Source organism: Berghia stephanieae, chromosome 4, assembly GCF_034508935.2.
Source record: "Berghia stephanieae isolate SIO BIC M18660-M18661 chromosome 4, UCSD_Bste_1.3, whole genome shotgun sequence".
NCBI lineage: Eukaryota > Metazoa > Mollusca > Gastropoda > Nudibranchia > Aeolidiidae > Berghia > Berghia stephanieae.
The window spans coordinates 84,339,542-84,359,817 of NC_088363.1; the positions used below are offsets into that span (position 1 = coordinate 84,339,542).

General features: G+C 36.9%; 2 protein-coding genes across 2 annotated transcripts in view; one reads left to right on the plus strand and one right to left on the minus strand.

The window, feature by feature from the left end:
* Window positions 1-2,460, plus strand: part of LOC144971417 (N-acetylglucosamine-6-phosphate deacetylase-like) — a 29,627-nt gene extending 27,167 nt beyond the window's left edge. The window contains exon 10 of the mRNA XM_078912288.1: window positions 1,174-2,460. Within this exon, the coding sequence (XP_078768414.1) occupies window positions 1,174-1,355 (182 nt within the window). The 3' untranslated portion in view covers window positions 1,356-2,460. The remainder of the gene's footprint in view (window positions 1-1,173) is intronic.
* Window positions 2,461-17,631: 15,171 nt separating this feature from the next.
* The window catches only part of LOC144971424 (multifunctional protein ADE2-like), a 7,280-nt gene continuing 4,635 nt past the window's right edge, over window positions 17,632-20,276 (minus strand). Inside the window, exons 5-6 of the mRNA XM_078912311.1 lie at window positions 20,134-20,276; window positions 17,632-18,702 (exon numbers count right to left, since the gene is read on the minus strand). The exon at window positions 20,134-20,276 is cut by the window's right edge and continues 16 nt beyond it. Of these exons, the coding sequence (XP_078768437.1) occupies window positions 18,539-18,702; window positions 20,134-20,276 (307 nt within the window). The 3' untranslated portion in view covers window positions 17,632-18,538. The remainder of the gene's footprint in view (window positions 18,703-20,133) is intronic.

Genomic DNA, 20,276 nt, shown 5'->3' on the forward strand with positions numbered 1-20,276 from the left:
TGCACTGTGACCTGGAAGCTCATGGGTTCGAGCCCTGCTTCAGGCACTTTCGTTTTTTTCCTTGAGCAAGATTATTAACCCCCAATTTGCTCACTTGGAGAACATGGGTGATTCCTGTTGACATCAGACATCTTGTTTGATGAATAATCTATATTCCTTTGTGGAATGCCTAGGTAATGGTAACTTATGATGTATGGCAGAAGGGCATATTTATATATATATATATATATATATATATATATATATATATATATATATATATATATATATATATATTTTTTTTTTAATATGTGTGATACGCTGGAATTGGAGACAAGTGCCTTCATGAAGTGTGTTGCATAATGAAGGTAAATCTGACAGATGCGAGTCCGTCCTGTAGTGGGTTATCAGAAGGAAAAGCAGAATGTTAGATGGGTAGTGTTAAATAATAACAATTCTGGCACACAATGGCGGTAGCCGATTACTATATAAATTGGGCTATTTGGCACTTATTAGTGTCATTGTAAGTATCCTGAAAATAGTGATATTGTGATCAGGCGAACCAATTTACCCACCCCACTTCTGTTAGATTATTTTCACTGTGATGTTTGAAAAAGAAAAATGATTGTTTAAACAAATCCAAACAGACTTGAAGAATTGTTGCTCTGTCTTAAATTGAAGTGATGTACAGACCTGACCTGATGATTGAATTGGCCTCAGTAGAAAATCCTGCTAATGATCCTGTTTCTTAAATGTAATAAATAGAAAGATTAATCTCAGCTTTAAAAAGTAAAGTGTGACCCATTATTGAAAGCAGCATTATGTCAAGATGAAGGAGCCCACAAGTGAATTTAACATCAAAATAATCTCAAATATAAAATTTTAAAGAATTTATACTCATTCTCTTCAAATACAACATAATAAAGCATTATAGTATCAAATTCACCTCAACATAATACCCTTTTGAAATGCTGGGTCACGATTATAAAAATCAATTAAGGTAAAAAAAAATATTTTCTTTTTGGCTTAGATACAAAAAAAAAGTTTGAGTTTCTAAAGATTCTTTGTCTTATTGATAAGTCTGTTTTCTGGGATTGTGGGTAGGCAGCTTTGCATACAGTTGGATGCCGTCAATGATTAGATATCTTTATACCATTTCAAAACTGATTTTCTAAACTTTATTTATCCTCCAAGGTTGTGGTCCTGTGCTGGCATTGGAATGCGCCTCCCTGCATCCTGCTCAAATGTTAGGAATTGATGATAGAAAAGGAACCTTAGACTTTGGCACAGATGCAGACTTTGTTATGTTGGATGATGATCTCCATGTCCTCTCCACACACATTGCTGGGGAGTTGGTCTATACTCGTCAAAATTGACAATTACAAGGAGGAAAGAGAGGAGAGTGGGATATGAACTTTTCTGAAATGAATGCAGTGCAGAGGGAGGATTGTAATCTTAATAACATTAAATGTGATTGATATGCTTCATGAGTTAAATTTGGAGCCTGGAAAAAAATACAAATGTGACAGATTATCAATGCTATATATATACACTCTAGCACAGTTTCCTCAAACATTCGAGGAAACTGTGTCTTATCATAACGACTTGACAGGGAAGACAGGGGGAGGGGGCAGTGTGGCCCAGCAGTTTGGAGTTTGCAATACATCCGAAAGATACCTAGTTTGAATATCCATAGCATTATGTGACCTTCAGCAAGCCACCTATCCCTAGCTCAATTTGGGGTGCTTCAGTCTTCCCTCCGCTAGAGGATGAAAAAAGGGAAGTTTATTATTTATTTACTTTATTGATATATTGATGGATATAACTTTATACACATTACAAGCATGTGTATGGTGCTAGGGTCGGTCGCTGTACCACATTCATTTACCATCGTGGTCGTAGCCAACCATTAGCACATCATGGCGCCTGGCATTGAAATTAGAATGAATGGGGAATTGGTAAAAATAAGTAGATAAGCGTTGGTCATATGAAACTGCGATTGAGTGTGTGGTGAGTGGCTGTGTGTGTGTCTGTGTGTATATAGACAAACCTGCAGTGTAGATTGATAAACACATACGTAATTGTCAATGTCAGAGTAAATCATCAGGTCGAAATCACTGGGCGCATTAAAGAACCCTTCAGTAATTTTTATTTTTTACTTTGGCTGGTAGAATTAGTTCAAGGTAAAAAAATTTTCGAGGAAGGAATGGAATGTTAACAAAGAATAATAAGGAAAAAATTCGGGTCAATCGAATGAGTTCAAGGAAACCGTGCTGGAGTGTATATAAAAAAAAATAACTTGGTGGCCAGTAGTAGTAGACAAATCAAAGCAGGGTGGCCAGGGAAGTCGGGAAGTCGGAAATTGGTCGGAAATTTGAAATTGGGTCGGAAATTGGTCGGAAGCGGTACTGGATGGTCTGAAATTTTCTTTAAAAAAAAAAACAAAAAAAACATCAAAAATTTAAAAAAAAAAATTAAAAATGCGAAAATTTACTTTCATTGCGTACGAAACGGAAGTGTGCACTGCTATATTGCGCGATCTAGTGCGATAGTATCGGTTTTAATCACCGTAACTGTGTACTCGATACTTGTGTACTTCCTTACTAAAAATTTACACGGAACCGTTTACAGAAAATCTGCATCGCATAGGTAGGTATCGTATTCTTTTTTCGTTATCGATTACTAGCCCTACCTTGATAGCCTATCCTCACCAGAGTGCCTAAATCAAATTCCATTTCATTTCATTCTGTACATTTATGCACGTCGATTTCAAATCCAGTCTGTTTTTTTGTGTGACTGAGCATCAGTGTGAATTGTATTTGGATTTCGTTTGAAAATTGATTGAATTAGAATATTCTGCCCTTATTTTTTATTGTTGCTTCACTATTATGGGATAACAATTAATTTGGTGGACTGTATCATTCGTATTCATCTTCAGTCAGAAATAAGTGAACCTCATCCAGATTGATAGATAAGTCATAAAACTACCATTACCATTTCATTTTTTCTTCCTCTCTCTGACTACTTTTCGTGTTAATTCTATTTGGATTTCGTTTGGAAATTGACTGAATTACAATATTTTACCCTTATTTTTATTGTTGATCCTCTATTATTATTATGGGATAGAATTTAATGTAACTATTTGGTGGATTGTATCAGTATATTTCGCGTTCGTCTTCAGTCGGAAATAAGTGAACTTCATCCAGATTGATAGATAAGTCAAAGAACTAAGACAATGGGGAAGTGTCAATTTAATCCAGATTGGCTCAGTGACAGCAGATTTTCACAATGGCTTGTTGCTGTTCCCAATGACAAGAATAAATTTTCCTGCAAATTTTGTAAACACAGTTTTTTAATCGGAACATCAGGAATTAAGGCATTGAACAGTCATATGTCCTCTCAAAAACATTATAAATCACGTGATTCTGTTTCTAACTCCAGGTCAATTTTAAACTTCACTACATCATCCAAATCAAATACTCAACAATCTACCTCACAAGCTAACATTAATGCTACTGTTACAACTTCCTTGTCAGCTATTCAATCAACTTTGAAAGTCTCAGACAATGATGTACTTAAAGCTGAGATTCTGTGGACCCTTCGTGTAATTTCTAGTCACAGTAGTGCTCGCAGTTCTGTAGACATGGGCCCTTTATTTAAAGTTATGTTTGCTGGCCACCCTGTTGCTGAGAAATTTAAGTGTTCGTGCACCAAGCTTGGTTATCTGTCAACTTTTGGAATTGCCCCTGCTATCAGAAGTCAGATATTATCTACGATTAAAAGTGTCGACAACTACGTCATTATGTTTGATGAAAGCATGAACCCTGACATGCAGAAAAAACAATTAGATGTTCATGTCCGTTTCATAGATGTCGATGGAACTGTGAAAACAAAGTATATTGATTCTTATTTCCTTGGACACGCCACAGCAGCCCATATTGTTTCAAAACTGAAAGAAACAATCTCAAACATTAATAATGATAACTTGCTGCAGCTCTCAATGGAAGGCCCCAATGTCAACTGGAAGGTTTTTAAAGATGTTTCATCTTCAATGACTGAGGAAGGAGGAAAGTCTCTGTTGAACATTGGATCTTGTCCACTCCATGTACTTCACAACAGCATCAAAGCTGGACTCAAAGAATCTGGATGGGAGATTGACACTTTATTAAGATCTTTGTATTATTTATTTCAAGACTCTCATGCAAGACGTGAGGATTTCTTGATACACACTGGCAGTAAGATGCTACCACTGAAGTTTTGTGGCCATCGATGGCTGGAAAATATTCCTGCTGCAGAGAGAGCCATTGTAATCTGGCCTTTCGTCGTGGATTATGTGACCAAAGCAAAAAAAGGTGAGGTCACTGAGCCCATGTGCAAGACTTTCAAAGTTTTGTTGGATATCCAAGGGGATAAATTGATCCTTGCCAAGCTACACAGCTTTGTTTTTATATGTAAAATTTTAAGGCCCTTCCTTTTGAAGTTCCAGCGTGACGAACCCCTTGTTCCCTTCCTTGCAAAGGAAATCAGTGCTGTTGTTAAACAGCTGTACAGCTTGATTTTAAAAGATGTAGATGGAATGGACGAAATTGTGGCTCCTGCAAATGTGGACACTCAGTTGTTCAAGCCATATGGAAAAATCGAAGTAGGCTGTCATGCTGAGAAGATTTTGACAGCTGAGAAAAGGAAATTATCGGAATTAAATATTATGGACTTCAGGCTGTCATTCCAAAAATTAATTAAGGCCTGCATTAAAAAAAATTGTTGAAAAGAGTCCTCTAAACTTCCGTTTCACCAAGAATGTTGCTTGCTTTGACCCAGCTTTCATTGTCGGCAACAGTACAAAGGCCAAGGATCTTCTGAAGGCAACTGCCAATCACCTTCAGCTCTGTGGTTGGATTACACCTGAAGAAGTTGATCAATCACTTCTTCAATTTTCAACCTTTAAGGAGGCAGTTTCCAGGCATCCATTCTCTGCAAGTGACCGCCTGGACAGTTATTTTACTCTGCATGGATGTCTGGAAAGTGTACCAGCTCTAGGGAAGATACTGAAGATGGTGTTGGTATTAAGTCATGGCAATGCGGAGGTGGAACGAGGCTTCTCTATTGATAAAGGGGTAACAGTTGAAAATCTGTTAGAGGAGACTCTCATTGCAAGACGGCTACTGTGCCAGTTTGTTCACAATAAGAACATAGCTGAGATTGTGATTAGCAAGGAGATGTTGTTGTCTTGTAGTAGAGCGTGGCAGAGGTACAGTGAGGCAATGGAATTGAAGAAGAAGGAGGCTGAAATGTCAGAGGAGAAGTTGAAGAGGAAGAGGAAGAATGATGAGATTAAGGACCTGGTCAGTAAGAGAAGGAAGATGGAACTTGACATGGAGATGCTGGTTGAGAAAGCAGATACCCTTAATGAGAGAGCAGAGGGAGCTGGTGCCAAAGTTGCCCATGACATGATCGTTCAGAGCAATGCATTGAGAAGGGAAGCAAGGACAAAAAAAGACAATATGAAAGAACTATCCTCTCTTATTGTTGAGAAAGAGGTGGAACTGAAGTTATTGTAGATGGTGGGTGACATTTGTACATATGTAGATAGGTTGTGAGGATGGTGAGGGGTTTGACTGACAATGAAAAAAACTGTGTAAATAGGCCTAATTAATTGATTAATTTCAAGATTTTACTGATATATAGTGTGTGTCGAGATGTCTGATTTTAATGAACATGAGAAACAAAAACAATATTAGTGGATTCTGCAGCAGGGCAAAACATCATTAAACTTGTATCGATCAAACGCAAGACACGGGATAAAGGTAAGTTTCAGAGTACGTTATTTAGATAGGTTTATGATGGTAGGAAATTTCAGACCAAGGTAGGAAATTTTGATGAGAGATTTCCCTGGCCACCCTGCAAAGACACCTGCAGGATAAATAATTTTAGGAAACTGAAAACAGACAGGCTTTTGAGTAGTAATAATACCTGTGTTTTGTTACGCATCGTCTTCGTATGTCTAGCACATTAGAGCTCTCTGTGTATTCTGCACACTTTATATCACATTAAATTGCATTTCAAATCCATGGGGAAGGTTTTCTCTTGCTGTGTCTTCTATCCCCTTGAATCCGTTTTCCTTTTCCAGGTTGCTTTCTGTCCTTGTCTTGGAATGTGATTACTAGGTTTTGTCCTGGCTCTGGTACGAGCTTTAGGGGAAACAGGCGAATGTATATACTTTAATTTTCTCCATGTAAATCATGTCTGTGATATTTGTTCTTAAAGTTTTTTGTTTTGAATGTAATATTTTGCAAGCATTTAAGGGTTTCCCATAGTGATCTCTGACAGAGCACAGTCATACTTTGCTATTGGTACCAGGTACTGCTGAATACCGAAATCCACCTAAATCTACCAAAATCCACTCAAGTGGGGATTGAACCAGAGACTGGGAGGTGAACACAAGTGGGAGTAAACCTCGGACTACGGAAGGTGCACACTAGTGGGAATATACCGGGGACAATGGTGGTGGATACCAGTAGGGAGTGAACCTTCGACTGTGGGAGGTGGAGGTGGATACCAGTAGGGAAAGAACCCGGGAGTATGAGAGGTGGACACCATTGGGGAGTGAACCTGTGATTGTGGGAGGTGGACACGAGTGGGAATTGAATCGCGTGAGATTGACAATTGACTGCTAGACTACAATGATGTCCATGGTCAACTGTCAACTTAGCTTTTTTTTTCTTCTTGTATGTTGACATCATTATACACTTTACTAGATATCTATATCTTTACAATTATATAATCTGTACGTCCCTTGAAATTTATTCTATGTAATTATTCTTACAGATTACAATATTATTACACTATACCTATTTCCAAGTTTTACTTTACCACATTTATTAACGTATACAGTAAAATTACTTTAAACCGAAACATACCATGAACTGCAATGAATTTAATAAATTATACGAGTTTCTTCATTATCTTTGCACTAATTCTCTTATGATGAGCCGAAATACTTCTAAGCAGGACTTTCTTTAAAAAATCAAAACAACTTGAGAGCACCTTCCCTTTTTCTCCTTCAAAAATTTGGGAGTGGCCACATGCAATCATGTCCGGCGATATTAAGCAATGATCGTAAGTATAAGATGAGGTGGGGGTAGGCAAACACTTCAATCACTGTACTTGGGCTTGACCAACACCACAATCGCACAGATTGAAAAAGGAAGACAACGGTGACTGTCATGTGAAAACGGAGGAAAGAGGGGGAGGTGGGGGTCTAGAATCATGCAGGCGAGATGTTCTAGTGAGTTGATGCTTTGGAACTGACTGAATTTTCAACACAACAATAAGGGTGGGAGGTGGGTGGTAGACAACTTACCATTGATATGCCATTTCATTTCCACTTTGTTTAAATGTGTATGTGAGGGGCTGAAAGAGGGTGGGGGGGGGGGGTTCTATGTACTTAGACCTTTGAACCTAATGGCTTTTCAACAAAAGAGAGGTGTGTAGTAGACAGCTTAGCATTGACACACCTTTTCATTTCCATTTACCTCTGAGTAGCTGCGCATCATTCATTATCAAATATCACGCAAGACCTATCAATCTTATTTTAGCTTACACTTGACTAAAAGATGTCTGAAAGAAATCACTGTGCTTACGCAGGTTTAAAATCAAAATACTTTGTGAAGTCGATGAAAAAATGTTGAACAAGTTGACGGAGGTATGTAAAAAACTCAACTCTTTCAACAATTTGAAAATATTTTTTAAAACACACCAAAAAATAACAAACAAACAAAAATATTTTTTTTTAAAAATAAATAAATAAATGGTCTCCAAAACGGCATTTATTCAACAACTACAACTTTATTTAAGGGGAAAACACCCATGTTACGATTAAATGAGCAAAATCTTTAAATAATTACGTTCCTTGAAAAATCATCGTAAACAGGAACTTGCTTTAAACCAAAATGTCTTTAAATTTAAACGAAATGGTTTAGAGGGTCCCCAAAATTTCGGTTTAAAGTAATTCTACTGTATTATGTTTATGTATGTATCATTGTCGGCATTTTATAAGTTGCCAAAAATTTTATTTTTGGATAAATAAAGTACTTTATTTTACAGTGCCACTCTCCCGATAACGAATGGCTCGGGACCAGAGGTGCATGTCGTTTGGGGAAAGGTTATTGGAAAATTTCAAGATGGCGGAAAAAGGGGTGTGGTTAACCCTTGAATGACATTAATGTACCAACCAAGTGGGTGTCAGTGATCGGATTTTTCCAAACATGTAAAATACAGAAGTGTTGTGTGTGTAGTTTTTGTTGTTTGTTTTTGTTGTTTTTGTTTTGTTTTTGTGTGTATTTTCCCTCTGTTTTTTTTTCCGGGCTTGGGCCCCGGCATGAGTGAGCTATATTTAATAAACAACTGAAACGGCACTTTAAAATGTTTTTTGTTGTTTTTTTTTTGTTGTTTTTTTTTTTTGTTGTTTTTTTTTTTGCCCCGATAACGAGAAGGGGAATTTTTTTCTGTCCCCGTGAATTAGTTGCAATGATTTCCGTTAGCGGGCTTTCGCATTTTTGCCACCTTTGGCTGGCTTCTCCTTTAAAGTGGGTCTTGTTGGGAGGCACGGAAAAACAGGCCTGTTTCATCTCGTTGAAAACTCACGGGTGAATCCTCTTTCATCAAACGGGACGAGTTGTTGCTTCCTTCATCGCGATTGATGGTCCACGGAAGCAGATTTCCCGAGGCCATCTTGAACACGATGCCTGTCGCGCTTGAATTTCATCACCAACCCGCTTGCTTGAAAATCTGTTACGCCTGCCTCTCCGCAGGCCTGGCCGGTAAGGGGCCCGAAGTGGGGCAATTTATTGCTCTTGTTTGTTTAAACCATGTCAAAAAGTTCGTCTACGGTCGCATTCGTTGCGGCGTGGTTTCTTGCCTAGGTTCATGGCTGTTTGTCTCTTTTTCTTTGTCCTGTTTTGATTATTGTTGATAAGCTGTTGTGGGGAATCTGTACTTCTCAGCGATCTGTTTTCTTGGTTAATGTCTTTGTGCCCACATCAGCCGAATTTGCAGTTGACTCTATTGTCGTACTTTCTTTTTTAATAGCGCTGTCGACATTTGGAGTGCGTTTTTTGTTCTCGGGTGAATACAATCGTTCAGCTCAGCGTTTGATGATTGACTCATTCAATGGCTCCCCTTTTGTACCGATGACAATGACACAGGTGTGTTTTCTTGGTATGAGGTGCCTTGGTAGGACATTTCATGGCCGATAACAAAGTGATCTCATTGGCTAGGGTGCCTCGGTAGGGACATTAATTGGCGATAACAAAGGATCTCTTTGGCTAGAGGTGCCTCGGGCTCAGAGAATGAAATGAAACTTACCGGAAACAACATTTTACTTTTTTATTTTTTGTATCTAGCAAAGTCAACCAATTATTGCAATCAATGTCGTTATCCGGAGATGGTCTAAAAGTATGTCATTATTTAGAGAGTTTTATTACTAATAAATATAGTAAAAAAATGGGACCGGGGGCCCAAGTCGTTTCGGGGAATGTCGTTATTCGGTAGGTCTTTATCGGGAGATGCACTGTATTATTATTATTATTATTATTATTATTATTATTATTATTATTTTTATTATATTATTTTTTATTATTTTATTTTATTATTATTATCAATTTATTTTTTGGGCCCAATAAAGTTTCAATAAAAATTAAAAACAAAAAAAAAAAACAAAAAGGAAAGTTGTTCTAATTAATCAATTTTCAGTAAAGTTACAATCTAGCAGAATAATTTTTTGTCTCCCCATACTCTTAATGATTTTTTTGTTATTGTTCTTGCGCAAATCCTTCAATTTCAGTCTCCAGCACTCGCAACTCACGATGTTCTTTTTTTTAGTTTTTACTCAAAAAAAATTTTGTACTTTCGACGATCTGCACTTTTCTTATAGTTTTTTAAACCAGTGTCAAGAAACAGCACATTTTGTTAACCGACCCGTATTTTCCTTCTGAATCGAAGCTCTCATTAAAAAAATGCACTTGTTGACTCCATGGCATATTCCATAACTAGTCTCAGACTAAAGTATGAAGTTTGTCAGCAAATGACTAAAACTTGGCCAAACTTAATCCGAAGGTATCGTGATTTTAGACTGGGACTTGCTTAGTCGCTCACTTTAATCCGATTTTTTTCAAGTCTGGACGAAAGTCAAGATAACCAGAGACCAGCGCTGTCTGTGTTCAGAAAACGGCCCGTTTCTACGTCCACCTACTAAGAACTTAGGGAAGGGTCATTGCATGGAAATCTTGCAGCACGCACTGGACACTTCAATTGCTTTTTTTTTTTTTTAAAGTCAATTGGGTTTGGGTCCCAAACTGACTGAATTCCAAAATTGATTTACAAGGTAATATAGGATTTTTTCAGGTTTGCCCCCAAGTTTGGTGTTCCTTTGTCTGAAAATCTAGTTCAGACCATAGGGGTAGAGAGGCACTTTTATGTCTTCTATGCCCCTTCTGTTTTCCAACATGCTTTCTGTCTTTGCTTGGAATGATATTACTTGGTTTTTGTCCTGGCCCTGGTAGGATACCCCAGCTGGAGGGAAACAGTCATAAAGGGTTTTGGGAGTGATATTTTTTGCCCTTTTAAATCAAACAATCCTGATGTTATGCACTGTATTATGTTTTGTTTACATATTTTATATATTTGTAAACATTAAAAAAAAAATTTAAGCTTTTATTTAGAGATTCCACTAAACATGCTAAAGCGGTTTACAAGGGGTCCCTGGTCAACAGCAACATTTAACATGTAGGACAGGAAATGACGCCTGTTAGGCGATTTTTACTTTTTGGACAAAGACAACGCGGTTAACGGCCAGGTATTCTTTTTCACCGAGTATGGTGAGAGAATGTGATAAAGACCTCTTCCAGGACCAACTATGCCCGAGCACGGGGTCGAACCCAGGACTTCCGTCCGAAAGGAGTGTTATACCATTAACTTAGAAACCCCTACCGCACATTTGAGCATGTTCCTCTTAGGGGGACCTGGTTATGTCGGGTGAGACATTTAGGTGTTTCAAACTAAGTATATGTGTGCTCTTGGAATTACATCTTCCCTTTTTGACGATTCCCCCTTTTCCTTACCTTTTCTTGGAGCCTTTTTTTTAATTCGAACTTTTTACTTTCCATTTTTTCCCTTAATAGTGGCGCGATTTGACCCCAATTTGTTGCAAGCGCCGTAAAACTGTTAAAAACAAACAAACCCAGTGGGGGAATTTGCTTGGGGGCCTGTCCATAACAATAATCCGTAGACTTAAGGGAAATATTAAGAAATTGTTACAAATTACAAAGGTAATAACATATTTGGTTGCCATTTTTGTTTTCATACTAAAAATCCACCCCAAAAACTGTTCGTGAGGGGAAAAAAGTTATGAATGGTTGCTTATAATTAATATATAAAACATTTTTATATTTCCCGCATTTTAAAATACTTTTTCAACCTAAAAAGTAATTAAATGCATTGGATGTTATTTGGTGGTGCAACATATTAAAGTACCAAAAGTGCCTTAGACTTAGGTTTTTTATAACTTTGTAAAAAATGAAAAACCTCAAATCGCCCTTATTTTTTCCTGCGTTTTATTTTGAGATTCACTTGTGACCCACCGTCTCCAAACGGTACTAGTTAGGATGAATTGACCCCTGGAAGTGAATTTGATTTAAAAAAAGTAACTTTGGGTGGTTTCAATGAATTTTTTTTTTTCTATTTTATGAATAGATAGATATTACCCCAAGTTTCTTATTTGTAGCTATACATTCAATTTCCATTCATTGTTACCCCGACATAATTTGCTTTGATACGGAGGGGTCTTTATTTTATTTGAGCTAATCTACCCTCAAAATGTGGAACTCGAGCGTTGGAAATTTTATTATTGAGCTAAATGATGGCCAGTATTTTTTGAGGTTTACCTTTGCATGTTTTTAAGTTTTATGAAAAAAAATAAAAAGAAAGTCAAATTAATGTCTTGTTGGCCAAAAAAAAGGTGAAATGCATTTTTGCCCAGAGGGAGCAGTATGGCCATCTTTACTTTGTACCCGAAAGGTACCTAGTTGTCACCTGCCTGCGCTGGTGGCCTTGAGAAGTCACCTCCCTAGCTCAATTTTGCGGCGCTGCACTGCGGCGACGCTGGGTTTTCGTCTTCCCTTGAATTTTCCCTATGGGATGAATAAAGGGAATTTATTTATTTATTTATTCTAATCATTTTTATTTTAAAATCATTTAACCTTTAATTTAGAAAAACACACAAAACAGTAAATAATTTTTTGTTATAAATAGGCCAAAATAAATTCAGTATTAATACCTAGTCGTACCATAATTTGCAGTTGATTATTTTTCTGAATCAACCTTACCCTTAGTTTAGATTGTCAAAGGGGACTAAATTTTGGAATTAACTTTACATTTAAATTTATTTGCCTATTTACACAAAAAAAATACCTTTGAACCAATCCCCTTTGTCTTCTTTTGGGGGGGGGGGGGGGGGGGTTTTGTAATTCTATCATTTTTTTTTTATTATTCCGTTTTCTTCCTTTTACTGGCGCTGTTATGACCTAAATGTGTTGCAAGCGCCGTAAACCCGTTAAAAAAAAAAACAAAAAACAGGTGGTCTAAAAGAAAACACCACCACGGAGGGTTTTATAGAAGACTTGCCTTGGATTTTCAGCCCCACTAGTGAGGGCCCATTGGTTCAATAGGATTTCAAGCAAAAATACTTTTCTGCCTTGGTAAATTTCCTTGAATGCGCAATAATTGATTCTGTTGTTTAAATTTCAGAACTTTTAATAAATTGGTTAATTAACGACCATAAGTTTTAAATAATATTTCTTATGTCTTGAAGATATGAAAATATCCAAAAAAGTATGAACTATCAAGATTTTTACAGGAAAGCGTGAACTATTTTTCCACGACGCTTCCTTACAAACTGAGTGATTGGGTTTGTTTTAAAAGGAAATCAAGAGTACGAATCTGTTTTCAATGCCTTTGATAATTTGGATTATTTATCGAACCAGAATCTTTGAAAAGTTGTAATACTAATATAATCGAGTTATAGTTATTAAGAAATGTTTAGAATTTACATCTGGCTGTAGTTTTGCAGACGATAGTTGGACCCATTGTCGTGCTTGCTTGCTGTCGATTCGCGCATCGGTCTAGTCCTAGTCCTAGATATGGTGATCAGACATCCTGATTTAACATTGTTGTAATGGACCAATATTTTGTGTTGGTTTTAGAATATTTCCATTACAACATTAAGTTTTTAATTCTAATAATTATTACTGTTTCTTAATGTGGCAAGAGACTATATTTTTTTTTTCCATATGGTTAACCGATATTATAGACTTTATTGTATTAGTCAAGTGATATGTCTTGGGGGTCTCTTTGCCATCACGTCAACTCACTGACAACACGCAAGATAAAGACTAGACTAGAGTTAGATAGACTTAGACTTAAACTTGATAAGTACCTTCATACAACGTTGCTAGTGGAGGATCTGATACTACCATATGAATGGAACTTGTACTCTGAAGTAAACAGAGAGATAGTGAACAACCAGGATGCTAGAGAGAAACAATGGAGAACACTAATTTGCTGTTAATTAATGACACAGCTATTTTTCCTTTCAACTTAGGATACCAATTTGGAAACAATGTGAAGCAATAAAAAAATAGACTTAGTTTCGATTAAAATTTTCCAGACGTACTTCGGTGTTCGCATTTTAGTTTTTTTGAAATATTATTATTACGTGTGGTCAATTTTGGCTTAGTATGATACAGTAAAATTTATCTCTCAGCGACTTGGATTGGCTTCCTTTTGACAAGTTCGGAAAGTGAAAAATTAATTTCATGAAAGCTGAGTGGAAAATAGCTACAATGGAATGTGTTCAGAAACAAAAATCTAAAAGAGATTGCTGGCCATGGTCACTAAAAGTTTATCCATCAATGACATAAGAGACCGTATGCTAATGTATGTGTAGTGCTGGGAACATTCCTGATTAATGTTTTAATGTTCATAATCTATTCATTCAGTCAATAGATTCGTGGGTATTTTTTTTTTTTTTAATTTGACAAATTGGCTGATTTCATTCCATTGACTGAGGATTTAATGTCTAAAAAAGAAAAAAAAAACAAAAAACGAGCAAATAAGACCAACTATATTTTTACACCCAGGTTTCCCAGCTGCTAAGTGCAGCTATGTGGTCTTGTGGTACGATACTCGCTTTCAAGATCAGAAAGTCCTGGGTTCGAGCCTTGCTCTGCGCATAGTTGGAAAAGGCTCTTTACTCACATTCTCTCACCATGCTCAAGTCTCAAGTGTAAAATGAGTACTTGTAGACCTGTAAATGAGCTCTATAAAAATTGACTGAAACTCTTCGACAAACTGAAGATTTAATTATTTAAAAAAAAAAAAACGGCATTCATTGGAGAGGAGAGTGATAAATACAAAACTTTAAAAATAGTGGGTGTTATTTCTATTCTTACTGGAATTTATGACTGCCATAATTTGATGTAGAAGGAATGCTAAATTAGCATGTCATTTTATATAGGTAAAGATGACTTCATCAAAGTCATTTCCTGCCTCGGAATTTTTTTTGAATAGTCAGAAAATAATCACCATTATCATCTTTAACTTCTAGCCATGACCAATTGAATTTATTCACACTCACATCTTTAACTTTATCGATGCTCGACAAGTTGAATTGCGATCCACGAACAGCTCACCATTGTGAGAACATTAGAATAATGTAACAATGAGCAACTTATTTTCAATCAGTAAATGACAGAGAAAAAAAAATTAAAAATATGACTTCGGGCCAATACACTGATTGTTAAGTAGAAGTGAATTATCAAGAAGAAACTTCGGCAGGCGTAGCGGAAAAATTCAAAGAATCGAAATGAGGAAATCGCCACAAAACAGCAAGCTCGCTTGGGCTTGAGCAAAACAATGGCGAAAACGTCTGATTTGCAGGGAATTAATTAGGCTACTTACCATTGTTCTTATAATCAGGTACTCAATCAGTGAAGAAACGGTCAACCATTTTTTACAATGTGAGGCAATCGAAATGTGCTTGTAGCAATCTATCCTAATTAACTTTCGATTTTAAAGGTGTCTCCATCATCACTAGAGATGTTACTTCCGGCATTGCATTTTTTATTTTTTTTATTTTTAAAACCCGGCTTTAATTGTGGTCAATTTTGTTTAGACGAAACAGTGAAATTTATCGCTCGCGGCTCATTTAAAAAATTGGCTCCCGTTGGATCACGACAGGTTGGAAAGTAAAAAAATAATTTAACGAAGGCTGTGTGAATTACACTGGGATGTTTCAGTCACGCCAATTCTAAAAAGCGCCGCTTAGCTTGGCAATAAACCATCGTTAATTTAACGGCTCCCATGAGCTATGCGTAGCTTTTATGGAAACACTCCTAATGTACTTTACGGTCATTCGACTACGATTTGTGAATTCTTCTTTTTTCTTTCCTTTTTTTTTAAAAATTTGAATTTGACAAATTGACTGATTTCAGTTAATTGACTGAGAATTTACAGGTCTAGTACTTGGCCCTTTAAAAGCATTGTCTGTCCCAAAAATTGTACTATCGCCTAACAGCTCAAAATCCCGTCCTAAATGTTAAGTGTAGCTGTTGGGCCCGGACCTCTTGCAAAGCCTCTGAGCACGTTGAGTGGATATTGCTCTTTATAAAAGTAAACGCTCTCTTTTTTACTAAGTGGAGTATGACTTTCCCCCCTTACAACTTATGTTTTTGTTTAAGGGTTTTACGGCGCTTGCAACACTTTTAGGTTATATCGCGTCAGTAAAAGGAAAAAATGGGATAGCAAAAAGTTATAGAATTACAATTAAAGCACCCAAGAAAAAGTAAGACAAGGGGAACTAGGAACAAATAGGGATCAGATGTAGATTCCAAGAGCATACCACCAATGTACTTAGTTGAGATCACCTATAAGTCTCATTGGACACAAGCACAAAATCCAACAAAGAAACTACACAAAATGCTTACATTATACATTGAAAATAGCAAATTTATTAATACATAACAAAGAGATGATTTACAAGGAAAAAAACATCATCTCCCAAAACAATAACTATGCATTTCACTGTTTCCCTCTGAGTAGGACTCCGGCCAGGGCCAGACAAAACCAAGTAATCTCATTCCAAGACAAAGATAGAAAGCATGTTGGAAAACAGTTATAAGGGGATAGAAGATACAAGTATGTACCCCCTGCCCACTATGGGGGGTCAGGAACCCACCCAGGTCCTTACAACTTACATCCACATAGAACAAGAATACAGATAAAGAGGGAGGTAGCCCCTTCAACAGTACCAACTGCTTACAACGTTTAAGCTGTTAGACAGAGACGCAATTGTAAATTTGGCTCACAGGAGTTTCAGACACCACTCGTAGGAATTCAAATGCCGAAAGAGGAATTTCCGCACACAAGAAAAAGGAATTTTGGGATGGTATTGTGTTTACATATTTTATAGTTCTAAATAGATAACTGATAAGAATTATATTATGATTCATGATACATAAACACAATCCCAAAGTTTCCTTATTTCAAATGAAGTAAAGCGCCAAAACCTAATGGTAGAGATTGTAATACTGGTGGTAGTGGGATGATGTGGTGTTGGTGGTTGTAGTAATAATGGTAGAATGATGAAGATGTGATAGTGGTTGTTGTTAGTGGTAGTGGTAGTGATGATTTATATGGGGTGGTTGTGGTGGTTGAAGTAGTAGTGGTAGTGATGATGATTGGTGGTGGTATAGTGGTTGTAGTAGTTGTGGTCGTGATGATAATGATTTGTGGTTGTTGTAGTAGTGGTGGTAGTGATGTTGATGTGGTGGGGATGGGGTTGTAGTACAAATGGAAATGATGATATGTGGTAGTGGTGGTTTGTAGTAGTATGGTAGTGATGATGTGGTAGTGGTTGTAGTAGTAGTGTGGTAATGTTGATGTGGTGGTGGTTGTAGTGGTAGTGATGATGTGGTGGTGGTGGGGTTGTAGCACTGGTCGTGATGATGATGTGGTGCGGTGGTTGTATTTGTAGTGTAGTGAGATGATGTTGTAGTGGTTGTAGTAGTAGTATAGTAGTAGTAGTATAGTAGTAGTATTGATGATGATGCGGTAGTGGTGGTGTGGTTGTAATAGTAGTAGTAGTTGTGTACTAGTAGTGATGACGATGGGTTGTGGTGGTTTTAAATTATAGTATAGTGGTAGTGATGATGTGGTGGTGGTGGTTGTAGTAGCAGTGGTAATCATGATGTGGTAGTGGTGGTGGTTGTAGTAGTAGTGGTAATGACGATGTAGATGTGGTTGTAGTAGTAGAGGTCGTGATGATGATGATGTGGTTGTGGTTGCAGTAGTAGTGGTAGTCATGATGGTTGTAATAAGTGGCATTGATGATAATGTGGCAGTTGCAAAGGTGGGGGGGGGGGGGGGGGTGGGGGGGGGGGGGTATCCTTGGAACAAATTGACCTCACCGGAATTTGACAGAAGTTGCCCGGAGCCCGAATTTTTTGCTCCAGACCGGAGTTTTTTCCGGTGAAACCGGAGTTTTGGCATCACTGTGTTAGAGGATTCAATTATTATTTTTCAATTCACAAACAAAATGGATTGAAAGCATAGTATCACTTTTATTTCAACAGGATTTCATCACTAACAAACGGTATGTGACTAAAGATTGTCTAAAATGACAGATCCAAGTATATTTTTTTTTACATTTTAACAACATCCACATATACAATTTTACTTTTAACTTTGAAAAATACAAGGCGATATCAAGGTATTAATAAACTTTTCTCACATCTCATTTCAGAAATTCAAAATATGAGATAAAGGTATGGCAGAGAAAAAAATATATGTTGACATCTCGAGCAATCAAATAAAAAAACCTTTCTTTAAAATTCAATTTTATAAACTGTATCTTCATGAGATCATTGCAAATAAATCATAAATTCAATATGGTAGTTTTATTTGCTGACAGCTTACACTTCAATACATCATCTACCAACTTGGAAATGAAATGGAATATATCTTTATCATTACATATTAATATTAATGAAAACAGTGTTTAAAATAAGGCTTGGTCCGCAACACGTGACAGCATTTTGGCTTTATGTTTTAAAAAAACAAATAAAGCAATTGACTGGTTAAAAAAATTTTTTGAAAAATTAAAGGTGAATATTCAAAAGTTTCATATCATTATTTTCATTTTTTTTAAATGCTCCACATAGTATTAAGTAAGGAACTTGAAAATTACTAACAAAACTACTTCATGGGATAACACAATTAATCTCAATGAACTATGGCAGAATCTGTGTAAAATGTATACAAATGTATAAATCTTCGGGGTCGTAGAATTACCATAAGAATGAATTTATATATAAGGAAGATGAGTTCAAAAGTATGATTTGCTAACCCCCCCCCCCCCCCCTTTCCAAAAAAAGGTGGAGGATTTTAAAAAGTGAAAATGCATTTCAACCATTCTCTCCAAAACAAAAATTTGAGCAAAATTCCCTATCTATTTATCATCACGGACCTTTCTATCCTCTACAACAAGATTGACCCATGTGTTGAGTTGCTTGGCTCGTAATCTGGACCAGATCATGTGATCTGTTAGGGCAAGGCTTTGGGCAGCTGACAGAGCAGCACCATCAGGACTGAAAACTGTGGAACATCCAAGGCCTGGAGGAAATAATAGGAAAAAAAAGTAATAATTTTGGCCTGTTGATCTGACAGCTATATACAGTAAAACCTTAGTATAATAGTGATAGGGGGACCAGCCTAAAATCACTGTTATAACCGAGTCTTAATATAACCCCTCGTGTTCTTGTGTATGGGTGGGTTGGTGTGCGAGAGAAAACAGAGATCTTGGCCATCAGAGGGTGCGTGCGTGTGTGTGTGTGCTCTCTCTCTCTCTCTCTCTCTCTCTCTCTCTCTCTCTCTCTCTCTCTCTCTCTCTCTCTCTCTCTCCTCTTCTCTCTCTCTCTCTCTCCTCTCTCACACACACACAAGTTAGCAGAGCTGTCTAATTGAAATTTCAAAAATTCATAGCCTCCAAGGGTAAAAAAGTCCCTATAGACAGCTTTACAAATTAATAAATTGTCCTCATCATTATCTAAAAGAGTCTCTTAAGTCCTCAATATAGATAGGACGAAGTTGACATCACTTGGGTCTTTGTTATTGTTTTTTGCCATCCGCGTTATGAGTAATTCTCACTAAACTGTATTAACCAGACTATAAACAATCAAGGTTAAACACGGTTTTGTGTGTTGGTCTGTTATACTTCTGGATGGCAATGTTGTGAGCTTCTTAGCCAAACGCATACTCTCTAACTAAACTTTATTTGTTTTTAAGGGTTTTACAGGCACAAGATGGGTCGGAACAATGCAACAGTTAATTCTACCTTCCTCCTTTCCTCTGCTTTCCACCCATTCTAACTGCACCATTGATATTCACTAAGTGCACTTCAAAACTCAAGTAGCGCATAGTCCTAGCTTCAGGCTTCTTCACATAGAGCTCCTCACCATCTCACTTCATTGGGCATAGTTACCTCATCATTTATGAGACGCACATCCCTCACTCTACGCGTGACATACTAGGTTTATTGGTAGTTGAATAGCAAAAACAAAGAGAAAAAATTACATTTTGATTTCTTTTCGATTTATCAGGTTTTTACTGTAAAATCAAAATCTTTAGTTTGTGTCACAGAAGGGCTTTTTTCATTTCTTTTTCACTATGGATGTGGTGAGCAAGTATTATTGTGATAGTAATATAACTGCATTTTAATCAATTTTGTAATATATATGTATATCTTGTCTTTAAAATCAATTTTCTCCATTATAAACAAATTGCCCCCCCCCCCCCCCCCCCCCACTCAAATGTGAATAACATTGGGCCCTAATTACGATAATTATACAATTCAAACCGCATTTTGTTTAGAAATGGTGCTTCTATTCAAGCATATACAAGATTTTTCCATCATACGACAGGTTTTACCAAATGACCTCGAGTATAATTAAAACAGCAAAGACTTTATATGCAACAAAATAATTGACTGTCTCTGCAGAAAATAATAAAAACAATAAAAAACAAAGTAACAGGCTGAGTACATACCTGATGGGAGTCGCAAACTTGACCAGACATCTTGAGATCCCCAATCTCCAGATAAAGGTGGACAATTGATAACAGGCCATGTGGCATTGCCAGATAAAACGGGGCCCAAACCATTGCTTCTGCCTGCTACAGCAATGAACACT